Raw genomic sequence first — 12999 nt, 5'->3', positions numbered from 1 at the left:
AATGATAACGCAGATCAGTCATGGACAATTTCTGTTGGCACAAGCAGTCTTTGCAGACTGCAGATCCCCTCTGAAGTTGGAACCAGCCGACAGCTGTGCTGTTTCACGGGTATTGCATGTCTTTGAGCAAGCCTGTCCTAAAAAAGTGGGGTGTGGTGCAAGGGTCTCCAGCCTGGTGGAGACAAATTGGTAAATCCTTACAGTGCCTGACAAACTATCTGATGGCTGCAGTTTGAATAGGTTTAGTGGCCTTCCCAGCCTCTGCTGTTATCTGGGCAGTGACAAGAAGAAAGGTGGCTTAGCCGGTAGCTTTTGAACAGCCCAGATGTGGTGCCCATGTTGTGGCTGAGTGCAGAAGACCACAGAGGCCACCATCTGCATGCACCCTTCTGCCCAGCTGCCCAGTGGCAACCCACAGCCAAGCAGTGGGATTCCTGGGAAGCCACTGGGTCTCCCACCAGGGTATCCTCCCCCAGTGCTATCGCTTTCTTCTGCTGTCTGAGAACCTAGTGTGGGGTCTTGTCATTCTGGGCCACAAGAAGCTTTTAGTAGGTGGCCCAGGGGATCTGGAGGCTGGTCACCTCTCCTCCACCTGGGAAGGCTCTAGCAGCAACTGTTAGGACAGGGGTTTAGGAACGGCTAGGACCTGGTGGTGGCCTTGCTGACCTCTTTACTAGGTGCTTTGCAAACTACAGCTGCTCTGCTCCCATATCTCCCCAGCTGAATGAGGCATGGCTGGGGTTTCTCACAGTTTATGTCCCAGTGTTGGAGACCATGGCTTTTGGAGCATTTACTTACACGAAAACGAGAAACTGGCCTTTGTTCTCTGCAGGCTGGTTGTGAGGCCCTTTCCTAGCTGGGGGTGCTGCTGCTTTGAGTTCTGGGAAGAAAAGGGGAGGGGTGAACTGTGGTAAGGAGCACACCAAATAGATTATTGGCAAACATAATTAAAAATATATGTGCGATTACTCCTCTGTTTCCCTTTTCTTAACCATCCTCTGCATTACCTCTGGCATTTTTAGATGGCAGATAATATAACTGAGAGGACTCTTGGGTACAGGCAGCTCTTAGAGCAGCAGTGATTTATCTCAGGCCGTTTTGAGGTAGCAGAATTTACCTCTAGCTACAGCCACCCCTCCATCTCTGCCCCCCCTCATTTGCATAAGTAATTGGCAGCTTGTTAATGGCTCATTAGGAATGCTGAAAACCGTGGGATTAAAACACACTCAGTGGAGCAGAGATGAGGGGAAGGGGGAGAAAGGCCGCTGTCCCTGCTTGCAAATTACACCGCTTGATTCAACGTGATTCAGAATTACAGGTCATAAAGCAACTAGATTGTTAAATGAAGTAAGGAAAAACAATGTCAATGGCAGGCTTTATTTTTAGCCTCATGTTTAAACACAGTATGTGCATCTGGGGGGAACAAACAGTCCCTTGCCAAACAATCCTGCTAAGAGCAGGAAGGTCTCACCCCCTTCTCAGTTTCGCATTAACCCTGCCTGGTCAGTCTTTCCTGCTCCTGAGTGAGTCCATCCGGCTCTTTACATCACCTCACGACAGGGACATTTGCTTCCTTTCCCCATGGTCTCTTTGGGTAAGTCCAACCCTCTCCCCTCTGGCAGCAGGCGATCTGCATCTCCCCTGTTTTGGGCAAGGCTGGGACACCCAGCGCAGCTGCATGCAAGTAGGAGAAACAGCTATGGGTTGCTTTGTGCATTCTGTAAATCTCCAAACCCCCTCTGTGATCCCTTGCTAATTGCTATGAGATGTCTTCAGCCACTGGCATGCAGGGGAGCAGGCAGCAAGCCCGGCATTGCTGCACTGCCAGAGCCTGTAATGGAAGAGATGGTTGGTGTAGAAAGTGAGGATTAGGAGAGGATCAGATCTGCCGTTCCCAGAGAAGTGGAGCATACACATGCAGAGTGCTGCATGGTGAGGACACAATAAGTCAGTCAAGTAAGTTGAAATGTTTGGTAGAAGCTTTTTGTTGTTTGCTGACTGTTTTTAGGCTTATGTTCAGCACTGGCTGTGACAGCAGCAGAGCAAAGGCACAAGACCTGAAGGCAAGGACAGGGCTATGCTGAGAGTTTGCAGTGACGGCTTTTGAATGACTTAGAAGAGGCTCAGCCTGGGGGCTGGTACAGCCATAATGCATGATGCCTTTCAGTCAGGAAAACACCCTGGGGATTTTTTAAGGCCACAGTAATTCTGGCAATGGTGCAGTCTCAGATACAGCTAGCACCTTTCTTTCTGGATAAGCTGAAAGGAAATTACAGATAAAGTACTCCGGAATCACATCCAGTCACAATTTGCAGTTAAATTCAGCTACCTCTGATGTAAACTACTTGGGTACTTAAAAGCCTAGTAAGGTGACAGTTAAAACTACGAAGTGCGGGACAGCTAAAGTTCAGCAAAGCTCAGCTCCGTCTGGCATGTCAGAGTTAATCCCTCTGCTTTGCAAAAGGTGCCCAGGAATCTGTCAGGACTCACACAGGCAAAATACAGGCACATCTGATAGGGAAACATCTCTCAGCACTGCTGGATCCTGCACTGAAGGCAGAGAAGGAGTGTATCCTCCTGGATCCCCAGCCATGAGCACGTACTGCCATTTGCCTGGCCCCTGAGAAGCCACCTTCTCATGCCGCAACCCCATCTGACAAACTTCCACTCACAGAGGCGTGATCTACAGCAGTTCTGTTTGTTGTTTGTTTTTCTCCCAAGCGCTCAACTTAGCCAAACAGAGATGCTTTTCCTGCTTCTTGCTTGCATTGCTTTTTTTTTTTGCCCTTGTGTCCTCTCGGGTGACACAGCCACCTGTGGCTCTTATTCATACAAGGCTGTACAGAACTGCTGAATAACACATCCTGCCCGCAGCAGGAATCAATGTGTCCTGATGGGGACATACATCTGGCTGCTGGGGGAAGGTTCAGAGCTAAGTATCTTCCAGGGATCACCCAGCTTCTAGAGCTGCGGTCTAAAGGACATATGTTCTGGTGCAGCCCAGCCTGGGATGACGGCCAGGTCTGCAATTAAAGAAGATCCCAGGTCATCCCTACCTACAGCAGCAGCAACAGAGACAGCAATCAGAGAATGTGTGTCTTATCACTAGGTTGAGTGGATTGAGTGTTGAGTGGATTTTCCTGGAAAGAAATGGTGCCAAGGTCTCCACTACTGCTACGTGATTCTGTACAAACTCAAATGTTTCAGCTTCCTGCACATAAAAGGGAACGTCAAATAATGCTGCACCATATGAAGACACCTACAGTGGTTCTTGTAACTTTCCCAAGGCAGGAACAGGAGCAGAGCCTCCCTGAAGTAGCCAGGAACAGGAAGAAAACTGCCAAACGACCTTGGAAAGCAAATGTCAAATGACCAAAGAAAACAAAAACACTGATTTATTTTTATTTTATTTCAAAGTTGGGAATGAAGCTGCACAAAAAGGACTGCACAGCCTTAGAGTATGCCAGAGACCAAATTCCATTCTTAGCTGAGATTCATGAAGCAACCTTCAGCTGTGAGCATGGAGAGGATGGCTCAGTAGCACCCCTCTGAATGCTGCTTTGTGCTACAGCCCTGGAACTAGTATGTGAGCTTTAACATGTCAGTATCTGGATTCCCACCAGTCCAAAGTTCTCATAAGGGTTTTTCAGCTGTACTCTGGTTTTGATTTCCATGCTGTCTCTGTTAATGGCCCAAACTGCAGGTATATTGCCCAGTCTTTGCTGAACACTGCTGCTCCACTACCTGCTGCTATGCTGTCGAACTCATTGGGGATAATGTGTCATCTTTTCCCTTCCTAATCAGCTGGATGTCATTCAGAAAGCTGGGACAAGGAGAATTTTTTTCCTAGACACCAGCTTTCTTTGCTAGCAGACAAACCTCAAGCCTTATAATACTACTTGTATGTAGCACTTACTTATATAGCTTTACATCGTCAAAGTGCTGTACTAGCATTTAAGTAATTATCTCTCTCCCTAATGGCCATTAACGCTGGCCTTTCATGAACCTCCCCCAGCTCCCCGAGGTTCATATCTAATAGAGCAATAAGCTGCTCAAAGGGAGTGGCTGGTTATCTTGCAAGTCTACAGGCTTGGATGTGTAATGAGGCTTCAGAGCAGAGGCCAGGTGCCCCAGAGTATCAGAAACATATGGCTGTAGACCAGGTCATGCACTTGGGAGTATCCATTAGAAAGGGATGGAAACAAGTAGGTGATACTGCGATCTTGAAATGGAGACGGAAGAAGGAAACTTTTGCCGCTCAGAGGATATGCACTGATTGCTCTATTACCAGGATAGTACTGCAAACTGAAAGAGCAAAGCAGTGGGAATAACGTGTCAATGTGGGCATGGGGAGTTGATCTAGGGAGAAAAAGAGAGCTAAAAATGTCAAGCAAAGCTAGACAGCCATGGCAATGGGATAAAGAGGCCAGTCTGCAGGTCTATGAAGCATTAAAATAACAAGGAGAAAGGGCAAGCTTGGCAGCATCATAGGATTTAAAGAGAGGAACAGAAGAGGATTTTACTTGCCTTATTTTTGCTCGAAAGCAAATCCTTCTTCCAGCTTGTGGAGTATCTCCAGGGGACATGTTGCAATGCCACTCTTTGAGGACATTTCACCTGTAGGGGCCTTTAGAAGATGAACCTGCATGATGGCTGGGCTCCCCCATCCCTGGCTCCCAAGGGAAATGGAGGAAGATAGGGTGGGAAGATGACATGACTGTTTTAGAAAAGACTCAGAAGTAGCATGCTCCTGACAAGCATCAGTCCTGCATGGCCACTTATTTCTGAAACCTTCCAGGCCCAGCTCTGAGCAAACAAGAGCTTGACTGAAACAAAATTTCAGCTTCTGTCTAAAGACACAATAACAATTCTTTCAAAAACCAAGGACATGCTGTGTAAACTGACTTTGCAAAAGAAAAAAACAGCATCTTTTTTTTAGCCTGATTTAATAGCATCATTTTGCTTTTATGCTTCTGGCAATGGCTGGTCCTGTAAAAGATGTATGTAGCTGTGAGAATCATGTGCAAGTCTACAGTGGCATAACACAGATCACAGCCACTACATGTTATGCAAAGGATTTCTGTCACCCTGGACACACTCTGTTTCCTATGGCATCAGTAGCACAATCCCTCTGTGTTCAGCTCTAAATGATTTTGCTACATCAGCAAATAACAGTGTATGGCTGACTGCGGACCAAGAAGACTCGACTTAGTGTTCACTCACGATACAGCTTCAGAGCAGGGCCTTTCCCTGCCTTCCTGCATCTGTTTTTTCATCTGTGAAATGGGAATTTTAATCCTAATCAGTTTGCGAGGGAAGCAGTAAGGGATAGTCAAAGGAGGTGCTTTAAAATGTAATAGTCAGCCTCATGTGCTAGGCTAGACACTGCAGTAGTTTCATGGTACAGTTTAATTTATGCCTGTTCTGCTTATAGCTAGCTAGTAAGTGCAAGACTTAACATTTGCTCTCAAAGATGTGGCACCCTGTTTGAGATGCAAAGAATACCTCAGCAAAGAATACCTCAGCAAAGAATACCTTATTATCTATGAGCATAGCTGAGCCACATTTGGGGACCCACACATTTCTGGGCATTGCTTGGGGGTTTTCCCCCCCCAGATTAATTTGATTATTTGATTTGGTAATAACCAGATTAATTTTTAGTAAAAGATGTGTCTCACATGACATACAGGGCTGGAAGGAATGCTTTGGCAATCCCTGGACTCCACCATATAAGCTAAGCCAAGACTGTCAACACATCCTTGGGACAACCATTGACTGTGTATGTCACTTTACTGGCAGTTCCTCATCAAGGTGTATCCAGAGGAGACCAAAGACCTTGACTTTATTTTAGCTTATTAGAACTGAGCTGGGACTACTGGTTTCTCTGCTCTACTTTTAGGGCCAGATCCCCAAGTGGTGTAAATCAGGGCCCTCCCATTCAAGCAATAATGCTGTAATATTTTTTGTGTAAGATGAGAACCTGGTTCGTAGATTCTGAACTGCTGTAAGACCTGTTCAAAAAGGAGTTAACTGTGCTCAATATGTTGCGCTACCTGTAATCTCGAATGATGCTGCAAGATTCAGGATATTGCAAATGTAGAGTGCTTTGCAATAAGTAATCATTTTGAGATTGCTGGAAAACTGAAGAGTTAGCGCTACTTAAAGGACAATAAAATAAGCATTAGCACAAAACAGTTTTTGCAACAATCAAGTTTGATGTATGTCCTGTTCTATTGATAACATTTCCTCAGAGCCCTTCACAAGAAGGGAAAGCAACTTGTAAAAGCTGGGAATGCAAGAAAGAGCTAAAACTGCAGCCGGGGTTTCAAAGAAACAAACAAAGAAAAGCATATTTCTATTATTTCCATTATGGGATAACATTCTAGGGAGTCCAGAGCAGCAAGCTGAGAACATGCCAGCCAAGCCATCTCTAAACAGGAGGTGTAGAGCTGCAATGAGCTTTTTATCTTCTTGCATTGCAGTTCTGAGCACCTCTGCACTTAGGAAAAAAAGATGTTCCTGAGACTTCTAAAACTCCTTCTCTTTTTTTGAGGGAGGGTCTGTTTCAGAGTTAGAAAAAGGGTGGGTCTGCAGACCTCTGAGTACAACATTGCAAGCCGGAGTCCAGATTCTGTCAAACCCCAGAGAAGTCTGACTCACACCCTCTGTGCAGAAAGCCTGCTAAACATCATACCCATTTCACACCCTATTCCAACACACCTCCCCAGCACTATCCCTCCTGTTTCCAAGCACTGCAGCATGTCTCTGTACTGACCCTTCCCCACACTAGTTCTGCTTTAATCAGGCAAAGAAGCCTGTAGTGGCTTGGGAAAACTGGCAGCTCAGAGGAGAGCTTTTGTTTGTACAAGAAACATTTTCATCCAAGCGAGCACAACAATCTCATTATTTTGAATAGCCACACATGTGCTGGAAATCTAGATACCAGATACCTTCTCCCCGATCCTTCATAGAACCAGAGAGATTTCTGCCTGTTTGATTTAGTTGCGGTGCTACAAAGTTATTAGCACTTGCTTTTTTGGTGTCTGTAATGAGACAAGCCGTCTTCCAAGCAGTGCCGCAAAAGCGCTCTTTCTCATCACCACTAAAACCTTGGACACTTTGCCCTCAGCAGAAATGAGTGCTGGAGACTTGCAGCCATAGTGCTTCCAGCACCGGCTGGTCTTATCAATTAGCTATTTCCCCACAGATGGTGCTTCTTATGTAGAAGGACAGAACAGAGAAAAACTTGTCTTGCTCAGAGACACTTGTTTAGAAATCTCTAGTGAATCTGAAGGTAAATCCATCTGCTTTCAAACTGTTTGCATGCGTCCTGCAAACCTGCTGTATACCTGCTGGATTCATGTGCCCTAGAGAAGGGTAGACCCTGACCGAGAAAGTGCCTTTCCCTGGCTTGGCATACCCAATGGGACTTCACCCATCAGCTCTTCCATTTCCAAACTCTCCAAAGGGGCTGGCTTTCCTGCCTCCATTAAATGCTGGGTATATCCCTGCCTGTAAGAGCCTGTTCTTTACAAACAGACCGCCTTTTTGCAGTGCGGTCCTGCAGTCATTTACATATTCAAAGCACTCTTTGAAAAGGCCTGTAGCACAGTTTTATGAGCACAAAATCTTTCATGCAATTAGGTGATGTGCAGATGCCTGTGCATGGCTTTTAGAAAACCTTACCGAAGAGAGCCAAACCTCACGCTGTATTTCTGGTGGGTGCGTCAGAGCACTGAGGCCCTGCAAAACTCGGCGCAATACTTTGCCGAACACTCTTTCTTGCCTGGCCTCCTGGTTTGTCAGACTGTAGGGCTGGAGTATACTCTTGGCATTCTGTCATTTGATTTCTTTACAAGCCCATTTTGGGAGGAGAGGAAATCATTTATCTTGATACATTTCAGTCCCTATCCATCATGTTAACCAGGTGGGATTGGTGGGTAAGCCCATGGGTGGTTGGGGAGGCAGTAGCCAGCCCAGCTTTTTTGAACAGCTCCTTGTCGATGTAGCTCACAGGGTGGCCCTGAGTTTGTCCACATGACGTCAGGGCTGGCCACTTCCTCAGGGCTCTCATCACTCAGATTTCCTTGTGCCTTTGCCCTCACCCAGGTTGGAGGACACACCATGCTGCCTATCCGCTGGATGCCTCCGGAGAGCATCATGTACAGGAAGTTCACAACAGAGAGTGACGTCTGGAGCTTCGGGGTGATCCTCTGGGAGATCTTCACATATGGGAAGCAGCCCTGGTTTCAGCTCTCAAACACAGAGGTACAACAGTGCTGAGACAACTCAGCTGCAAACTGTACTTTTTACCACCTCTCCTTTCCAGATTGCTCGCAAAGTAGTTCGTACATAGATGGTCCCCTCCTTGGCACTCCCATGGCAAAGAGCTGGGGAAACTTAGGCATGCAGGAATCAAAGGGCTCTGCCAAAGCCATGTACTGGCTCATCCCCAGTCTCTCCCTTCTAAGTTCCTGACATACCTCTATAACAACGACATCTTATAAACTCTTAGGGTTCTGCCAGAAGTGGGGATACCCTAATTACTGCTGGGATCTAAGTTATCATCATGCCCTGAATTTCCTCTGCACTCTTTCTCCTTTATAGCTGAGGCTTTTACTGCAGTCTCCAGCTTGAGAGAAAGTGTTTGCAGCCTGTTACATAGCATGTGGCACATTTCTGCGGGGCTTTTTGCCACAGGGATATCTATTATATGGTTTGCCCCAGTTCACTGAGGATGGAACCCAAGGAGCTGGTTTGTCCTCGTTATTTCTTTGAATAGCAAAAGTTGCAGACCATCACTATAGGGCTGCACTGTAAAAATATTGAGGGAAGGCTGGCTGGGATTAGCAGGGTGTCAGAGCTGAGGTTTGAGGCACATCAGCAGAAATGCATTGGAAGATTTTTGCTCAGAATAGCAGGGGGTATTATAGAAGAGGAACAAGATGCATTGACATAGCAGTGTGTGGGAACCTTGCACATTTTTATCCTACTGTGTATCTAATGGATTTCAGAAATTTCACCTTTTGTAATGAGAAATGTGCATTTTCTGCTTTCTGGATACAGATCCCTTAATTAAGTGAGTTGCAGAGATGGCAAATCCAAGGTGTTGCTTTACAGCTCTAATACTTGCCCATTCGTGTGCTCAATGGGGCCTGACTGTATATCCCAAAGTAGCACACGCAAACATTTTAGAGACACAAACAATGGAATCGACAGCGACAGAAGTTATTTGTCACGCTATTTAATGAGCTGCTCTTGCATTTCCCTGGGAGGGTAAATACAAACACACACAAATGAGCACATGTAGTTTGTACATGGGTGACAGGCACGCTGGAATATGACAGCTCAGCTGCTCCCATGCTTTCTGCCTCAGTTTACTTTGCAGGGCAGTAGGACCGAGAATAGTCACCCTTAACCTTGAGGGAGGAGGGCTGGTTAAACTCTGCACAGATGCAGCTGTATTGGCTTTGCCACCACCCCTGGAAAAAATCTTGTCCTTCCTTTTTCTATTGCTGTACCCACTTCTTTCTGAGAGCTGAAGACTCCCACCCCAGACCACATTGTCTTGGTGGGAGGGAGCCACATCATTAGCTCTCATCTGGGTCATTTTTCACAATTTGTGGAGAGGTGGCAGAACCTGGGTGCTTGCAGAGGACTGACACCTTCACCAGCTCCTGGACGGTGAGACATCAAAGCAAATCTCAGCAGCAGCCTGGCCGCAGCTGCAGAGCCCTGTGGAGAGGCAGGTTAATTGACTCTGTGCTAAGGTCCAGGCTGCCAGGACTGGGCTATGAGCAATCACCAGGCTGGTGGAGCATCGCCACTGCGGGGTGTGGGCTGGGATGCCCACTCCCTCCTGTGACATCCGCATGTCCTCATACCCCCAGAGCAATTTTAGCAGGTTTTTTCAAGGCTGGAGCAGAGGAATGAGGCAGGGCATCACCTCATCTGAAAGTCTCAGCCAGTCCATTAACTTCTGCCTATGGCCTTCCTTTGCTCTGGAGAGAAAGGGCCCACCACAGGGTTCCTGTGCATGTCCAGGATGTCCTGTCATAACTCACCTCCTCCTACAAGTCACCGCTGCCAGCAGCTTTATGGCAATGCAGGCTTCTCTGCATGCTGCGTCTTCTTTGCCCTGCTTTCAGCAGGTCCTAATCTCTCCTCTCTGTACTTACATGCAAACAGCAAAGCGATAAGTATCCGTTGAGCTGTGTGGCAGGCCCATTACTATTCATAAATGATAAATTCCAAGCACCCCTTGCTGGGTGGCTTCCCTCAACATGCTGCTTGGGATCTGTGTTTATCTGCAGAGCGTGGCAGGTCACCCGCACACTGCAATGCTGGGACTCATCAACTCCAACCAAGGAGGCCAGACAGTAATAGCAGCTCTCTGACAAATCATACCTCCCTTCCCTTTGCATCCATTCCTCCAGTGAGCAAAACACAGACAGACAGGGGAGTCCTTTCCAATGGCATCCCTCTGAAGAGACTTTAATGCTATCTAAGAGCTCACATTTCTCTCATTAGCAGCACCAACCTGACCCAGAACAGAGGGTTAGCACTGCAAATTTTTTTCTCCATCACAGATGTGATTTGAGATGAAATTTCATTCTTTCAGCTGCTTTTCTATGTCAAAATGAGGCAAAGCTGCCCTTGGAGATGGAGGTAGGAAAAGGTGCTCTGAACTCTCCCTTGTAGAACTCTCCTGGGCTTTGCAATGGAAAGGACTCTTGATTTTCAGGGAAGAAAAATATCATTTCAGCTGTGCAAAATATTACTTTAGTTTGGGGATTTTAAGGCTTTTTTCTCCTTCTTCAATTAGCAGGAAAAACTGACATCAGAAATTAAAACTTCATTTCATTTGCTTGTGACCTCCTATTTGGAGAGTGCATTGAGGTGGGTAGGTGTTAAACGGGGAAGATTTTTAGGAACTTCAAGACTGCAGCTGGAGACAAACTTTTCACTGTAAAATTATCATTACAACACACAAACAGGTGAGCACTGAGGATCTGCAGACCTCTTGGCTTCTCAGCACTCCCATTCACTAAACAGTACCACATGAGCCAAGAAGTAGCTGGGACAGGACACCCTCCAGGAACTGTCTGACTGGTGTTCAACATCTCTTTTCTTTCTTTCTTTCAGGTCATTGAGTGCATTACCCAAGGCCGAGTTTTGGAAAGGCCAAGAGTCTGCCCCAAGGAGGTTTACGACATCATGTTGGGCTGCTGGCAGAGAGAACCTCAGCAACGGCTCAACATCAAGGAGATCTACAAGATCCTTCATGCTCTGGGCAAGGCCACACCAATCTACCTGGACATCCTTGGCTAGCAGTGGCCACTTGTTGAAAGTCCCTGCTCCTTCCTTCCGTCCTTCCTTCCCTCTCCCCTTCCCAAGTCCTTTACCCCTCAGCTCCCAAGCAAACATCTTCATATAAACTCAAGTGCCTGCTACACATACAACACTGAAAAAAAACAAAACAAAAAGCATACCAACAAAAAATCCCACAAAACAACAACCTGTAAGGCAGTTTGGCTTATATATATTTATAGATATCTCTCTATATATAACTTCCACACCAATACAGAAAGAAGCTGCTGTTACAGAAAATTATAAGACTTTAAAAAAAAAGAAACAAAAAAGGGAGAAAAAAAGTACTTAAGAAGATATATATAATTAAAAAAAAAAAAAAAAAAAAGAGAGAAAGAAAGGAGAAGGTATCTTTCCCCCGAGCAATGAAGCAGTGAATTGTAACCCTGCTGTGAGTATGGTTCGGGCTGCTGGGCAGGGCTCTAGATTGGCTACGGCAGCGACACCATCCCAGGTAGAAGCCCTGGGAGGAAAGCCTTGCCCTGGTTGTATGATATGCACTGAATGTGTGAAATCAGTCCTCCCTTTTCGTCCTTGCCTCCCTCCCTCCTTCCCAGCCCTCAGATGATGGGCGCAAAGCCAGGGCAGTGCCCCTGGATGAACTCTCTTTCACCAACCCCTTCCCTCCCTCCCTCTCAGTCCTTCCCCATCCCTCTCTGCCTTCCTGCCTTTTTCCTCCCTCCAACATTTCAGGACAATTTTTCTAATTTGCTGATTCTTAAATGTATAGACTCAAGGCTTTCGAACACACAGTCAAAGGATTGTGGCACCTACGGGTAAAACACACACCGGGAACCAGCTGCCCTCCCGCAGACCGCGAGCCGGCCTGACCCAGACCTCCCTCCTGCCCCATGCCAGCTGCTGCCAGGGCTGGGAGAGCAGCGGGACCAAAGTGGCTGTGCGAGGAAGTCGAGTGGGGGGGTCCTGGAGACCCAGTCCTGAATCATCCCCAACCCATTTCAGTGTGCAAGACAGGAGTGCTCTTCACCCAGGGTGCCCAGCGCAGGAGCCAACTTTGGGAGGAACAACCCCCCATCCCAACCCCTCCTTTTTCTCCCCACCCTGCACTTTTGCTAGCAGCCATGGGGTTGTTCCCCCTCCTTCAGCTCTCTGCACCGGGGCCAAATTGGTCTCTAGTGTAAACCTTCAGTGGACAGGGTTGGATCCCTGCTCCCCTTGTGGGGGAAAGGCTGCAGCGTGCAGACAGCTGGGAGCGTGCCCGCGTCCCGGCTGGGCATGCCTCTGGGGTCAGCATATCCCAGCACTCTTTCTCCCCACCCTCTTCCCTTCCCCATCCCTGCCCCATGCCTCAGTCCAAGCCTCGGCAGGAGCCAGTGGGGGACAGGGAGGGGGACAAGGCTTGTGAGATGGCTGGGAACCTACCAACACCTGCCTGCAGCCCCCTTGCCATTCTCCTCACGTCCCCATCCCCTGAAAGGATTGATGCATCTGCCTTTGAGCTGTTGTGAAATGCAGAGGCTGAAGAATAGCTCCACAGGCAGCCCCGGGAGTGGGGGGGAAGGAGGGGAAGGTGCCTTCAGGAGCAGACGGCTCAGCGGATGGCCGCAGCGGCCAGCCTTGCATCTCAATGAGGATAAAGGCCTGACAGGCAGCGACAGGGGGTGGTGG

General features: G+C 47.5%; 1 protein-coding gene across 2 annotated transcripts in view; it reads left to right on the top strand.

The window, feature by feature from the left end:
• The window catches only part of NTRK3 (neurotrophic receptor tyrosine kinase 3), a 219917-nt gene extending 208189 nt beyond the window's left edge, over window positions 1-11728 (top strand). For both annotated transcript variants that reach the window (XM_075045072.1, XM_075045071.1), the window contains 2 exons: window positions 8110-8268; window positions 11146-11728. In XM_075045072.1, the coding sequence (XP_074901173.1) occupies window positions 8110-8268; window positions 11146-11331 (345 nt within the window). In that variant the 3' untranslated portion in view covers window positions 11332-11728. The remainder of the gene's footprint in view (window positions 1-8109; window positions 8269-11145) is intronic.
• Window positions 11729-12999: the final 1271 nt, after the last annotated feature.

Source organism: Buteo buteo, chromosome 13, assembly GCF_964188355.1.
Source record: "Buteo buteo chromosome 13, bButBut1.hap1.1, whole genome shotgun sequence".
NCBI lineage: Eukaryota > Metazoa > Chordata > Aves > Accipitriformes > Accipitridae > Buteo > Buteo buteo.
This window is presented reverse-complemented; position numbering and strand designations above follow the sequence as displayed.